This window comes from Musa acuminata, chromosome BXJ1-2 (genome assembly GCF_036884655.1).
Source record: "Musa acuminata AAA Group cultivar baxijiao chromosome BXJ1-2, Cavendish_Baxijiao_AAA, whole genome shotgun sequence".
Taxonomy (NCBI): Eukaryota; Viridiplantae; Streptophyta; class Magnoliopsida; order Zingiberales; family Musaceae; genus Musa; species Musa acuminata.
The window spans coordinates 31,034,413-31,050,916 of NC_088328.1; the positions used below are offsets into that span (position 1 = coordinate 31,034,413).

Here is a 16,504-nt window from a genome sequence, read left to right on the forward strand (position 1 = left end):
TAATCATATCATCCTAATACTAAACAAAATGTGTGTGCAACACTTCACACTTACACTTGTGGGGTAGCCTGGTACACTTCCCTTTTGCTTGTCATGTTTATCATAACAAGTGATATCTTACTAAAGTTAAGTTGCAGAGCTTGTTATCTAGCATATATCACATGCTTTTATCTTTAAGGTTGGATTCCTCGAGAACAATGGACTTTTAGCAATGCTAGACTATCACTCTCTTAGATTTGCAGACAAGCAAAAGTGGATTCCAAGAAAGGATTAGTTTATAATTCATTCCCGACCAATATCTTTGAACATTAGATATGGGATGAAGGCTTCTTATCCAAATAGAATTTCCCTCTCCCGGTGCACTATCTAAATTCCCCAATTTTCAAGGCTCTATGTATGCATGACATCTTTAAGTGTTAGTCTTCTAAAGATCACCATTATGTAAGAGTATGAACTACTATAGGCAGTGTATCTTAACAGTCATTGTTGTTAGAGTTGCCCTTCATTCGACTGCAAGTGACAACTCACTTGCTTGGCCTTGGTGGAGTCAGGACACCAATCCTTATTCTGTGTGCTGTACGCCATTTTCTAGTGTCATGAGCTTTTGTGAAGCTCAAAGTACAGATTCCCATCAGTGATTGCTACTCCTGCTATTACATGAACAACAACTTTGAACTATCTAAAGTTCACACATGATAGAGATGCTCTGATCAAACTTCACATAGTTCTGTGGAGAGGGAGACAGAAAAAAATTCAGAGTAAAAGGATAAATCTATTTTTGTATTTGCATGTTGTAAAACCCTAATTACTATCCTAACATGGAAATAACAGCTCCTGGGTTGATGTTCACAACACAACATTGTAACTAAAGCTCTTGTGATGTTGTAAACCCTAGTTTATCATTAGTACAGCCAAGATATAGAGGAAACAGCTGCAGTTGATGAATGCTGTAGTCAATAATCAAAACAATAGTTGTTTTGTAAGTTTTAGGTAAAAATGATAGCATTGAGATAGACAAATGTTCACCTTAATTGTCATCAATAGTCACTATTTTATACTATGTTCTTTCATGACCCATTTTAATTGTCAAGAAGTTGGATCTCAAAAAAGAAAAAATGAATGAACTTAAGAGGGTGTAATTGTTCTTGTTAAAATGGATCATAATGGTTTTCCCGGCATCCATTATTCCTATTATAATTGGACATCAAAACCTCTCATAAATTTTGTCTTATTCTTCATATCTATTTGGACTACCAAACCAAGATCTAGTTTTAGGACCAAGCAAGTCAAACCATTAAGACCTAGATTTAGTGCAAGTTAAAGGAAGACAAAGATACTCTTAAAAAAAAAAAGGAAGACAAAGATTTAGAGAATGGCTTGGTTGCACATTTTCTTGATAGTTTTTAATTACATTTATATATTACTATATGTAATGTAATATCAAGGAGAATAAAAAATCTTGACATTGATTTATTTAATACTAGAGTCCATAGCATGTTAAGGATGTAAATTTGCAATAGATATCAGTCACGAGAAACAGAAAAGTGGAATTATCGTAAACAATTTTAAATTGATATTAATTATTCAAATAATTGATATCTTAAGAAAAAAAATGGAGCATGTGATTACGTCAACAAAAGGCAAAATAATTCACCTTAAGATGTAGGTCAACTCACAGTCTTGGGATTTGTACCTCGAAGTATAAGCAATGAGTCCTCCGTTACATTCAGCTGCAAGTAGGGTCTAGTCAACTTCTGTAAGACTAAAGAAAACAATTCTGCAGGATGAACATTATGAGTTGCATTTGCTAAGCACCAAAAATATTCTACATTGCCACTGCAATAATGTAAAGGCTACTCTCTTGTCCTAGGTTAACCTTAGTTAAATCAAGTCTAAACTACATGGAATTGAACTCCTAGCTGCTTCAATTTTTTTTTATGTAGGATTCTTCTTCTAATGGAGCTCCATGAGGCTACTCCAGTGCATCTCTAAACAATAATTGCTGTCTCTATAAACTTTATGAGCGAGACAGGTCTCTGTTCCAACCACAGCCTGCTTGCTTTGGCATCAAGCTCCTCCTTTACTGTTAAGTGCATGGCATCCATGGGATCATGGGGAATATGTCTTGCTTTACTTGAGTTTATTTTAAGATGGACAAGTTAGAGTGAGCCATCATGGGTGAGCATAAGTGGAGGCTTTTGCTGTGCATCGTTGGCACATTCAATGGTCATTGGGTGTGAGACTAAGTGGCTTCCTTGAGGCATACCACCATGAGGAAACCAGACTGTTTGTCCCAGTGATCTCATCTAATGGCCCTAAAAGTTTGTCTTAAGGTGTCCTAAACTATAAGCTCTCCCCAACCTAAGCCTCTCCTACCCCTCTCAGAATGCATCTTTTCCCTCTACGGTGTGTTGATAAGGGACAAGCATGGCAGATAGGTATATATTCACGTAAGCTGATGTCAATCATGTATAATCATGTTTGATGTGCTGATTCAATTACAGAGGCACCATTTCCACAGTAGCATGGCTTAGTCTTTGCTCATGAATGCAACCAGAATTTAGATATACTTAAGCCAATATTAATCATACTATATTAATATTAAAGCATGGTTCACTCCCATCTCATATTTGGGAGCCCATACATCAATTGTTTGGTGCATCCTAACTGGGTCATCTCATCAGGTTGGGCCATAAAATTATGGAAGAACTTGTACAATTGTCTGCTGCTTTAAGTCCAGGTGGAAGTGGTCTGTCAAACAAAGTGAAAAATCATTGGAAGTAGTTGCTCAATGACAGAATCAGGAGGTCATAAAAATATGGAATCCAGCATGATTCTCTGTTCTGACTCATGATCTTTGTTCACCATAAAGCATTCGACAAAGATATTTTAGTCAAACTTAACTGGCTTGTCCCAAGGAAGCAATAACTACATAAAAAGTTGGGCAAGCCCTTCAATTGTACTGTGCAGAATTATGGTAGTTGATAGCACAGGGAAGTGACTAAGCATGGTTCAAGAAGTTTCTTGAGTTTGATGGCTCCCTAGCCTCATTTTGACATGGTCATGTACCCATAGGAGTGGCAATGGCAATGGGCCAATCAAGGCTTAGTCCAAAAACCCTAACCCTTAATCCGACTAAAATCAGTTCATTAATGTTTTGGTTTTGCAGGAATGTCTTAAGCCTTCCATTCAAAAAATGATTGTATGAGATTGATTGCCCAAGAGGACGAATTGAGTGCATAAGACTCACTAATATGGGATTCGAGGAAGATTAATAAGAATGATCTATGAGATTGACAAGACAATCATTAATATGAGATCTAGAGAGGATCAATAAAATTGATTATGTCTAGATGGACATATGCTGCATGTACGGTCTTTCTATTTTGAAAAACTAATTAGTGCCAACAGATTGACAAAGCAAAATTCAGGAATTTAGCATATATTTCTTACCATTTACTATCCTACAGCTACAACTCTGATAATCCAAATGTATGTGATGGTTTTTCACATATAACAAACAATACATAAAAACATGGATAGTAGCTTTACTTTTGTCTACCTGTCACTGATTCAACTGATCAGACTTGGATATTATGCTTCCAAAAATAATCATGAACCAATTAAGCGATCAAAAATAACAAGAAGCAAGGTGTATTGCATTTTGCCTGGACTATCTGGATAACAATTCCATCCAACTGTGTCTATGTAACACACACAACGGACATAACAAAAAAATTGTAGCATTAACAACTTCTGAAGAAAAAGAAAAGCATATTAAATAAACCTGTCTTGCAAATATAATCATTTGCTGTAGGATTAAAGAAGCATATTGATAGAAACGCGGCAAAGAGCAAAGAAATAGAGAAAGTTTAGGTAATATATGTACTCTTTTATGCCGTTCCACTACTTAATTTTGCGGCTGTGCTTTCTTTATTCCTGCTTCATAATCTTCTTCTCTTTAAAAGAAAGGGCACAATTTTTTTTAATAATTTAGTAATTCGTCACCTTTTTTCCTTAAACAATTACAACTTGAAGGGGCTACTTAAACACCCCCCCCCCCCCCCCCCCCCAAGTTAAATCTCATTGGTTTTAGACTTAAAAAATTTGTATTAAAACTCTTATAATTATAATTATGAAAGTAAAATATCTATGTCCATTTATCCTAACGTCGTCGGTTTTACCAACGAAAACACAAAAATAATAGATAAAAAAATAAATTCAATCGTTCCCATTGGTGGTGGCAAACAGCGTCGATGGTGGTGGATGACGATGTCGTTAGGAGACACGAGTGGCTATTGTAGATGAGGAGAGCAATGACGAGATGTGGGTGCCGCTCGACGCAGTTGCCGAGCGGCCCTTTCGTCGCTCTGTATCTACATCGGTGTCGACACAGTTGTCAAGCGATGAAAGAGCTACCAATGCAGATGTCGAGCAGCCCTTTCGTCGCTCTACAACTACGTCAACGCCAACACAGTGAGTAGCCCTTTCACCGCTCTGCAACTGCATCGACACCGATACAGTGAGCGACCCTTTCACTGCTTGGCATCTACATCGGCGGCCCTTTCGCCTCTTGACAACTGTGTCAACGCTGACGCTGTGAGCAGCCCTTTCGTTGCTCTACAACTGCGTAGACGCCGACGTAGTGAGCGTCCCTTTCGTCACTCTATATCTATGTCAACACTGATGCAGTGAGTGGCCCTTTCGCCGCTCTACACCTGCATCGACCGTCGACGCAGTTGCTCAGCATCTACATCAACGACCCTTTCCTCATTCGGCAATTGTGTCGACACAGATGCAGCGCTTTGCATCTGTGTCGACGTTGATGCTAATGCTGAGCGCCCCTTTCGCTGCTTGACAATTGCGTCGATTCCAATGAAGTGAGCGACCATTTCAGCACTTGACAACTGCGTCGACGTCGACACATTGAGCGGCCCTTTCGTCGCTCTGCAACTGCGTTGATGCTGACATAGTGAACGGCCCTTTCGTCGCTCGGAAATTGTGTCTATGCCGATGCAGTGAGCGGCTCTTTGGCCGCTCTACATCTGCGTCGGTATCGATGCAATTGTCGAGTGACGAAATGACCGCTCAGCATATGCATTAGTGACCCTTTCGTCACTCGGCAACTGCGTCGATGTCGATGCAAATAGAGAGTGACGTAATGCAGTCCAACGCCGCTCAACATTTGCATCAATGCCGACAGTTGCTGAGTGGCTACTCTACATCTACGTCAATGCCAACGTAGATGCTGAGCGGCCCTTTTGTCGCTCGGCAATTGCGTCGACGCCAACGCAGATGCAAAGCGGTTAAAGGGTCGCTCTACAACTACATCGACATCGACGCAAGTGAAGCTCATCCACAACAACCACCCACAGCCCCCCAACAGTGCCATTGTCCGCCACCACCAACGTTGTATGCCACCACCATCAACTGGAACGTTGGAATTAGTTTTTTACCTATTGTTTTCGTATTTCCGTTGATGAAACTAATGACATTAGAATAAATGGATCTAGATATTTTACTTCCATAACTATAATAATTTAAATATATATTTTTTAAATCTAAGAACCAGGATACTAAAAAGATCTAATGGTAATGTCTAATTAGCCTTCTTCGAGGAGCTAAACTGAGGCCTGTGTTTCCTCTCTCCTTTTTTGTCATCAAATAGATTCATTCTCATGTCAAAATGATTTGACTGAAGACAAAGACAGCTGGTTGATATTTTTTACCTATTCAATGAACTTCTTAAATATCAAGCCAAATGAAAAGTGATAGTACAAACTTACCTTAAAAGGGTTGGCTTACATGCTATGTGAATTAAAATTAAGCACATATCTGAAACTTCAATATAAAAAACATAACTTCAGTTGTAGTACAGGAACATGAGAAGGAGAGGACTAAATGTCTCCAAATTAACTGCCAATTCCATCAAGAGTAAATTTATTAAGCTTAAAAAGGTATACAAAACAAAAGCACAGAGAAAGAAGATGATAAAACTTTCATTTTAGCCAAAATTAGAAAACACAAGTTCTCTCCCACTTCTGTAAGTATTTGATTCCACATTCCTTTCCTTTGGTAGACATAGATGTCCCAGGTCTCCAGCCAAAAGAAAGTGGCAGAAGTGCCTTTTCTTCTTCCCTAAGTTACATATTTGCCTTTTTTTCAGAAACCAACTATCCCTTTTTAATTCATTTAGCTTAACATATGCTTAACTGAGGATAGATGAATCATACAAAGAACAAATCTACATATCAAAGAAAGTTCAAACTTGGAATTGGAGATAACATAATATTTTTTGAGTTCTACTGCAGACATCTAGGGGAACACCAAAAATTTCCCATACTGGATCACTAACATGATTTAAGGAGACTCTTCATGTCCACAAGGAACAAAATAATAGAACTTTACTGTGTTGCATAAAAAATAAAATCTTTGCCGTCTTTTGGCTCCACTCTCTCTCTCTCTCTCTCTCTCTCTCTCTCTTTGTGTGTGTTTTTTCATGTCAGAGAACAGTGCTCAAAATGTCCATACATGCAAAAGAAATAGATGCATGCAGCTCTTTCTTTTAAAAGCAAAGCGAACTCCATAGTAATGATCCAGCTTACACCTCCACCCCACCCCCCCGCCCTTCTCTCTCTCTCTCTCTCTGTTTTCATGTAAGCGATCAAATCGTCCATACATGAAAAAGAAAGAGATGCATGCAGCTCTTTCTTTTCCAAGCAAAGCGAATTCCATAGTGAAGATCCAGCTTACCCTTTTCTCTCTCTTTCCGTGTGTGTGTGTGTTTTCATGTAAGAGAACAGTGCTCAAATCGTCCATACATGCAAAATAAAGACATGCATGCAGCTCTTGATTTTCCAAGCAAAGTGGATCACGTTAAAGATCCAGCTTACCCCTCTCTAACCTTGTAGTATATATGATTAATGATAAGCTTAATTTCAGTTCTTCATCAAACTAATCCTCAAATTTTACAATGAAGCTTTAGAAAAAGAAACATAAACTTACCACTTCAAAGCTTATTTAGAATTTATTGCATAAAGAAAGATACTACAAAATGACCTAACCACAACTGAAGCCTTACATCAAGTTCATCTTATAACAACAAATAGAAAAATGAGGTTCAACAAGACGTAAAAAGAATAAAAAAAGGTAGAGATCATTAAAGAAACTATTTCATAAATTGGGAATTACAAGTAAGAGTAAGAAGGAAGAAATTGAAATAAAATGTCAAACTCTATGACAAATTAGATAAGATTACATACAATTCAGCTATACACGATCTCAAATAGTCACTGACAATGAAAATTTTGATGTAGAATCACCCATAGTGATATATGGTATATAACTATATATATATGTTGAAACAAGTCAGATCTTAGACAAGTACATCAAGTCAAATTGGTGCCATGTGCAATATATTTATTAGATATTCTTGGACAAATTTTGTCCTTACATTTAGTCACTACCGTGGGAGTTTGGAGTAATAATATAAACTGTATTCTTATATGTGAACAGATTTTAGATATTCAGATTAACAGGATAATCAAATGCTAAAATTTATGATCAATTGATCTAAACGCTTCACTTGATATATGAGATAAGTTTATCAATTAAGATTCTTAGAAATGTTATCTGCTATCATGAACATCACATACTATCCAAGTAATGCAGATAATAAATTGGAAGAAAAATAAGTGCAGCAGTAGTTTGAGAGTTTTGCAGATGCTCGTCATGATATTATGACTGACATGCATGATCATAGAGCAGATGTTGCTATAATGTGAACTACCAAGTCATGGTCCAAAGTGGAGCACAAATGCCAAAGAACATGAGAAACGATGATGGGAACCACAACATTATCTAAATCAAGCATCACAGATAGTTAAGATGAAGCATAAAAATATTTCAATTAGGATAACTTGTTAAAAATCCTAGAAACACTTGCTAGCTATTTTGGTCAGATGCGAATTTTATTGCTACATGAAGTATTCAAATAATTATAAGTCAAATCATTTTTTTCTCTCTTGATCAAGAATATTAATCTTCCAAGTATTATGATGGATAATTAAGGGGTTGCTTCATATGGAATAATTGCCTCATGGGACTTTGTCAAGTCATGAGTGCAGTCCCTTTTGGCTGTGATCTGTACACTTACTAGGCCATTCAATTCGTAGGAGTGACGGGTGTGTACAAAGGGCAGGGACGTAATGACTCACGATAACTAGAAATTCCTCGTTGAAGACCACTAATTGCAATGAATCTATCCCATCACGATCGAACTTTCAAAGATTACACGGGCCTGTCAGCCAAGGCTAAGTCAACCTTAAAATCACAAAATAAGACAAACTTGTTAGTATTAGATTAAATAAACTTTCTACAAACTCCTTCATACACATTCTTAATTAGTTGACATGTTGCACGCTTGTCTCCAAACTCAAGATTGATGAATTTTTACCGAAGCAAAGTACATCTAAACCAAATGTACAAAATTTTCTATGGAAAACAGTTCCAGAAACATCAGATAAAGCTTTCATGCAAACCAAGGAACTCAAGGCCATATCAAATTATCAGCAGAATTGTCAATGTCTTATAAATTTCTTGAATTCACAAAGGCACTTGTATAGATGAAGAACTAACAGGGACACGACGAGGGATGGAAAAGGAAAAAAATCAGAACATACACAAAGGCAGCTAAATTGCAAATAAGCTCAACATTGCAGACCAGAGATATACACACTAAAGAGCCGGAATAGAACAGAATGTTACCATACATCTCGAAGTATGTCCTGGAGAAGCTCACTGGACCACCAGCATACGCCATGTTCTCTCAATAACGGAACACAGATCGGGGGCAAGTGAATCGAAGTGGGTTTCAATTGGTGATGCACTCAAAACCCTTACAGATCGATACCCAAACCCCTAGGAGGAGGCAACACACCACGAGATCGATGAGGATTATTGCCCGAACGTGCTGCCGCCACACTTTATGCACCATTCTCGACCCACCATTTCCAGGGTCGGAATCAACAATGTCGCGATTGCCGGCCGAAATCACCATCTTACGCTTCCCCTTCCCACATTTCTTCTCCCTCGCTTTGTGGTCCTCGTCGAACTCCGACGGCTGAGGGCTAGAGGCCGGTGGGGGCGGCTCCTCGTCCAGGGAGGGGGCTGAGTGCACGAGGCCGCGGAGCTCCGGGAGGAACTCCTCCTGGAGGCAGAGGTGGGGGAGGGAGTCGGAGCCGTCGCCTCCCACGGCCGTGGCGCGGCGTCGGAGGGCGGTCGACGAGGAGAAGGCATCGCGGAGGCGGCGGAGGAAGAGGAGGGTGTGGGGCTTGCCGAGGATAGCCTCATCGGAGATGGCGAAGAAGACAAGGGGGTCGATCATGAGGAAGGCGTAGATCCGGCCGCCGGTGGTGTGGGAGTAGTGGCGGTGGAAGCGAGGCGGGGCAGCGAGGCACTGGGCGGCGAGGTCCGGGGGGAGATCGGCGGTGGAGAGCTCGGCGAGGATGGCGGTGCCGTGGGCGACGCAGGCGTAGAAGATGGGGTTGGGATCGGGGACGGGAATCATCCAACCGGAAGCCGAAGAAATCGGAGGCTTCGGTCGAGGGAGTCATGCAGGCAGGCCGTTTTATTTCCGAGGTTATTACAAATTCACACGCAATCGGAGATAGAGAAGGAACCTTGATTTTATTATTATTATTTATTTTATTTATTATTTATTATTATTATTATTATTATTATTATTATTATTATTTTATATATATATATATATATATATATATAATCCCTATTCTCGTTAGACCCTTTGCTTCATCGACACTGTCCTCGCCTGCAGCATAAGCCCACCCTCGTGCACCTTGGGACTCATAGTGCTCGCCCATTCGTGCGAGGAAGGAGGGGGTGCGAAGGTAACGATAAGTTTGATGGGACCAACGAGGGCAACGAAGGTGGTAATGATCCTTGCACCCATTTCTCTTTCTTTGTGCAAGGATCACGGAGAATAATCCTAACCGCTAGTGTTGAGGATGATGAGAGTGAAGTGACCGGTTCGACTGAGGTCGAAGGTGAAGACAGGGGCAATAGTAGATTCGACTAGCCAAAGAGGAAAGAAGGTTACGATAAATACGAAACAATGATGATGCAGGGTGTTGGTGAACAAATATGATATGATTGGTGAGTCAGCATGGCCCAGTGGGTTGATATTGGGAGTTCTATGTCGGCTGAGCCGAATGACGAGATGGTCGTGTCCTCGGGAATGGGTGCTTATTGGCGTTTGTCAGTCTCCGGGCTGGTTGGCAGCTCTCCCTTGCGCACTGGATGGCGACCCCTGAGTTAAAATGCTCGTGACTCACGGGTGATCGTTTACCTGCAAAAATGATCTTCGTCGGGTGATTTCTGACTTTGACCCCTCCGATGAACAAGTCAGTTGTGGGTTTGATTGTTTATTTTTTCCTCTCCCCCTGACCGGATGTCGGCCATGGGCTTTTATACTATTGTACGAGAGTCGGTTGCATGCGGGTTCGACGTGGCCGTTGATCCTCGAGGGATGGGACGACACTTCTGACTGGGCACCGTCTCGGGATGTGCGGAGCGACGTCAGACGGCACCGCCCCGAGCTCTCGGGACGGGACATGTTGAAGAGCATTTTGGTACGGATTCTGACTTGGCGTGTGGCATCGGTTGTGACATGTCTTGGGCCCAAAATATGCTTTATCACAAGGTGGAGATGATAATTATTATTTAAAAAAATATTCTATAATTTTTAAAAAAATATATATTTTTAGAAGTTTTTAAAACTAAATATTTTTTCAAAAAATTATCCTATATATAAATGGTTTTTTTAAAGAAAGAGATGTATTACTTCAATTTTCTAATACAGCACAAAATCTATCAAATTTTGGTAACCAAGACTTGCTCTAAATGCAAGATGATGATTTAAAGGTGGTAGCTAAATATGCTAAGTAGCACTCATGTTTCCCTCACAATAAACATGACAAAATTTATGATCCTGGAATAACTCACCAATGTTAAGTATGTTACACACACAATTCAGCCAAAAAAAAAAGCCAGATAGGTTATCCTTATTATTGAGGATTTTAATGATATATAATCTAAGTGTCCGATTCAATTCCAAATGCGATATTCTATAACCAAAGCTTACTTCATTCCATATTTGATAGCCAGGAGTTCTTTATCTTTTAATAGCCATCTATTATATTATATGTGTAAACATAAAAAATATTATATATAATACGAAAATAATATTTTATATTAGGATTAAAATCAAATAATATTAGATCGATTTTATGATGCATACCTTTTGATGTAAAATGATCTATGTGTGATTTGCAAATACACCATTTTTAGATTCAAAATCATTATAATTTACAAGGAGAACTAGATTCTCCTTAGATACATACATTGATGGTTCATAGAGGTTGAGAGAGAAAATATAATATCTCAGCTGCATCATTTGTGATATACGTTATTTAATTCTATCTATTTATAGGTTATTTAATTCTATCTATTTATAGGTGAGAGCAGAGGATTTAGAATAAATTATTATGAGAGTTTCTCTAAGGCATCCCCTAAAGAATCATATTATAATATAAACTTCTTTTTTATTAATCTATATCTTTCATTACAATCTAATTAGTTATATTATATATCTTATCTAATTATAAAAGATCACATAATCTAATAATCTAAAGAATAAAATTACACCTACCAAAAGACAAGACTTATTTCATCACTTAGACTTCAGCAAATATCTAGCATCATAACATCCATTCATTAATAACATATCTTACCCACCCAATTTTTTAGGTGTAGCCCAAGTTAGAAGAATCTAACATTCCTCTGTGACTTCCTTCAGACTAGTTCGAATATTCATAACATGAACATATGCAGAAGTTGTACGAATAATAATATGTATAGGTTATCTTTTACACTATAGAAGATAGTTTCGATCTTTCAAAATAGTTAGTAGTAGACTATGAAGGATCTAAGAAACCAACCACATTTTCTTTTTAATTATTTAATAACCAAACCCTTCTTTTGGAGACAAAAAAAGAAAATTATGATTCTACTCATTAAAATCACCCAAAGAAATAAGAAGTCCCCAAATGATCAAAATACAATCATTTCATATAAATAAATTATTTTTAAAAATCTAATTGGACGGTATTGATTTTATAAATTGATTATAATTTTTTAATATAGTTATATATTCTAAATCATCAGATCAATTATAATATATTTATTAGCTTACTAATTTAGATATATATATATATATATATTAAAAATTTAAATCATAAATATGATATTCTCAAACGGGAGAAAAGAAGGGAATTGCTTTGGTTGTTGGGGAATTTGATATACTCGAAAATAAGTATGTATATCAAATACTTGAATGAGCAATTCCTTCCCCAATTTGATACACTCTTTTACCTCCTCGCGGCCTCGTCGCTCCATTTCAAATCGGTATTGCTTTGGTTTTACCGGCACTTCTCCTCTCTCTACTTCTGCCTTCGACTCCTCCTTTCATGGCCGATCGGTTCGGTCCCTGAATCGTCCTCCAATGGGCATCGGCACTGAAACCCTAGCGTCATGGTTCCTCCAATCCCTCTCGCGCGATCCCCAACCCCGCCGCGCCGCCGAGTGCTCCCTCGCTGCCGCCGCCGACCGCCCCGGCTTTGCCCTCGCCCTTCTCCAATTCGCTGCCACCCCCTCCGTCGACGACGATATCCGACTCGCCGCTGCCGTCCACTTCAAGAATCACCTCCGCTCCCGCTGGGCCCCTTCCCCCGCCGGCGCCGCCGAGGAGCCCCTGTCCTCCTCCGGACCCCTCTCCTTCCCCGATCTCCGCCCCCGAGAAGGAGCAGGTCAAGTCCGTCCTTGTCTCCCTTATGCTCGCTGCCTTGCCCCGCGTCCAGCCCCAGCTCTCTGAAGCCCTCGCTGTCGTCAGCTCGCACGACTTTCCCCAGTCCTGGCCCGCCCTCCTCCCCGAGCTCGTCGCTTCCCTCTTCTCCAAGTTCCGCATCTCTTTTGACAACAACGCCCTTCGTCTTGACCTCAAGTACTGCCTCGATGTCTTCGCTGCCCCCCTACTTGAGGTCTTCCTCAGGACCTCGCGGCTCATCGCTGCAAATGTCGCTGGCCCTCCTGATACTCTCCGCCCGCTCTTCGACTCGCAGCGCCTTTGCTGCGATATCTTCCACTCCCTCAACTCCGTCGAGTTACCTGAGTTCTTCGAGGAACACATGCGCGAGTGGATGACCGAGTTCCTGGCCTACCTTGGTACTGCCTACTCGCCTGCGGTTGAGGCCGAGGGCGAGGGCACCTTGGACGCCCTTAGGGCCTCCGTGTGCGAGAACCTCCAGCTTTACAAGGAGAAGAATGAGGAGGAGTTCAAGGATTACCTCAATGACTTCGCGTCTACCGTGTGGAAACCGCTGCTGACTCCAGGTTCTTCGCCGTCACGTGACCAGCTCACTGTCACCGCCATCAAATTCCTGACGACGGTCAGTACTAGCGTCCACCACTCACTGTTCGGCAGCCCTGAGGTACTCCAGCGGATATGCTCAAGCATCGTGTTCCCTAACATCCGGCTCCGTGAGGAGGACGAGGAGCTGTTCGAGATGAATTACATTGAGTACGTTAGGAGGGATATCGAGGGCAGTGATATTGATACTAGGAGGAGAATTGCATGTGAACTCCTGAAAGGAATCGCCTTGAATTACAAGGAACAGGTTACGACATCGGTGTCAATGCAGATACAGGAAATGCTGAAGGTCTATGCTGTCAACCCAGGCGATAACTGGAAGGAGAAGGGACAGTGCAATTTATCTTGTGGTTGCGCTTGCTCCAAAGGCTGGCAGCAGTGGTGGTTACCTTGTGGATGTGGAGAGCTTCTTCACCTCGGTCATTCTTCCTTAGCTGCAGGAGCAGGACGTGAATGCTGCCCCAATGCTGAAAGCTGGTGCACTAAAGTTCTTTACAGTTTTCCGTGATCAGATACCTAAGCAAGCTGTTATGGCTCTGCTGCCCCATTTGGCAAGGTTCCTGATGTCTGAATCAAATGTGGTCCATTCATATGCCGCAAACTGTATTGAGAAGCTGTTGCTAGCGAAGGACAGAGTAACAGTGTCTGGGTCAGATGTGGTTACTTTGACTCCTCGATATGGTCCATTGGATGTCAATTTTTTTCTGCCACAACTGATGACCAATCTCTTCAGCGCATTGCAGTTCCCTGAGTCACAGGAGAATCCATACAAGTGCATCATGAGAACTCTTGGTATCAGCAACCTCAACAGTGAGGTTGCTGCACATTGCATTTGTCGTCTGGCATTTGTGCTCTCGGAGGTATGCAAGTACCCAAGGACTACGTCTTCGAGTCAATTGCTGCACTGATTGGCAGGTCTGGTGAGAAAGACCAGGCACTTATCCCAGTGTTTGACGCAAGCCTGTTCCCAGTCCTCTGGAAAATTTTAGTTGATGACGTGACCGAGTTCTGGCCATATGCCTTCCAAATATTTGCCCAGCTTGTTGAAATGAGTAAGCCACCACTTTCTGATAATTACATGCAGCTATTCCATGTGCTTCTGTCACCAGAAAATTGGAAGAGGTCAGGAAATGTCCCTGCATTGGTTCGACTGCTGCAGGCCTATTTGCAGAAGGTTCCCAATGAACTCAAAGATGAGGGAAGATTGCATCAGGTTGTACAGATATCCATAGGTCTTCTTTCTGCTTCCAGAACCGAAGAACTGGGTTTTTATATGCTCAATACTGTGGCGGAGAATCTCAGCTGTGAAATTGTAGCACCATACTTTAGAGATATATGGAATGCAATTTTCACCCGGTTGCAGAATAGGCGTGTAGCAAAGTTTGTAAATTCTTTTGTAATATTCATGTCATTGATTTTGGTCAAGCATGGTCCCAGTATTCTCGTGGAGTCCATAGATTCTCTTCAGAATGGCTTATTCATGCAGATCCTTCAACCATTTTGGATTCCTAATTTGAAGCTGATTTCAGGAGCCACTGAAATGAGGCTGGCATCAGTGGCTGCAACAAGACTTATTTGCGCATCCCCAGTCCTTCTAGATCCCTCATTCAGTGAGCTCTGGGGAAAGATGCTTGATAGTATCATCATCTTGCTTGCTCAACCAGATCAATACAAAGGGGAAACTTGAAAAATGGCGAGGCTGATATTCTTGAAACATTGGGTTTCTCAACAGCCTTTGCTCGTCTTCATTATGGTGGGAAGAAGGAGGAAGACCCTTTGAAGGAGATAAGGGATCCAAAGGAGTTTTTGGTGACATGATTGTCTAGACTTTCAGCAAGTTATCCAGGTCGGTACAGGACAATGATTGAGAAGTGCGTGGATCCGGCTAATCAAGCTGCTCTTCTCCAGCTCTGTACCACTTTCAATTGTGCAATTGTCTAGGTAAGAAAATTCATGTAGCTTCTTAACTTTTTGCTGAATATGTTTACAATTTTATGAACTTTTTCTTTCATCATTGGACCTTGTTGTTATGTATTGTGAAATTCTTAACTTAAGCTATGTTATTAGGTATTTTAGAAGTTATCAGAAAATTCCCCTTTGTGCTAGTATCATGAGTTTAAATAGCTTATGAATCAAACTTCTTGTTAATTTACAACATTTTCTTTCTGGTAATGAAACACTTTTTTAGTAATGGTGGGTTGTATCTAATTAGAAGCCATCACAAGCCTTACCTTCGTACTTCTATGCCACCTAAAAATCAACCAAATTAACCTGCAATACGGGCACCTCTAACCAAATCTGACCTTAGACTAGGCCAAGCTGGGGATTTTGATCCCTTGGTAGTTAACAAAGATGAACGGATAGACTGAGAATTCTGCACCACAAACCTATAGTGTGGACTAAAAGATAATAGAAAGCATAGCCTCTGGTTGCTACTATTTGTCTTTGTCATTGTTGCCTCTTCAATTCAACTTAAATGACAGAAGCATCATTGCCTGAAGTTAGCATGAATTATGGACTATGACTATACCAAAGGAAAATAGATAACAGAAAGGGTGAGGAGGAAGTAATTAGGATATTGGTGGTCGTGCAATGCAAGGGTTGCAACATTAGGTGTGACTGATGTGATGACAATTTAAGGTTACAATGAGGCAACGAAGCAACATAGCAGGGATGAGTGGATGACGGAGTTGAGAGACTAGACCTGGAAGAAAAAAAATATGAGTGATAGAGATGGTGTATTGGAAGAGGTATTTAAATTAGATGAAGAGAAGAATTGTAAAACCCTTGATTAGTTTGACGTTGAAAATAAGTAAGATTAAGAGTATATTACTATCAATTTCAGCTTAAGTATTTTAGTCAGTGGTTTGGATCAAACGAAATTGATAGGCCTGGGTTGTGATAAGAATCCCCCGAGGATTAAATGAAAGAAAATCTTGTAAGGTTTATTGCTGAAAATTACAAAAGATAATAAAGAACATAAAAATATTATAAAAGCAG

General features: G+C 40.3%; 1 protein-coding gene and 1 pseudogene across 2 annotated transcripts; one reads left to right on the forward strand and one right to left on the reverse strand.

Moving 5' to 3' along the window:
* Positions 1-1,550: 1,550 nt before the first annotated feature.
* On the reverse strand, positions 1,551-9,649 carry LOC135609747 (phytolongin Phyl1.2-like). 2 transcript variants are annotated; one of them, XM_065103329.1, is made up of 2 exons: positions 8,772-9,649; positions 1,551-1,730 (listed from the first exon to the last, which is right to left on the reverse strand). In XM_065103329.1, the coding sequence occupies exon 1, from the start codon at positions 9,566-9,568 to the stop codon at positions 8,873-8,875; it is 696 nt and encodes a 231-aa protein (XP_064959401.1). In that variant the 5' UTR covers positions 9,569-9,649; the 3' UTR covers positions 1,551-1,730; positions 8,772-8,872. The 2 variants fall into 2 exon arrangements, with proteins under 2 accessions (XP_064959401.1, XP_064959410.1); XM_065103338.1 differs by having other exon boundaries at positions 8,767-9,649.
* Positions 9,650-12,421: 2,772 nt separating this feature from the next.
* LOC103976467 (exportin-2-like) lies at positions 12,422-15,565 on the forward strand (annotated as a pseudogene).
* Positions 15,566-16,504: the final 939 nt, after the last annotated feature.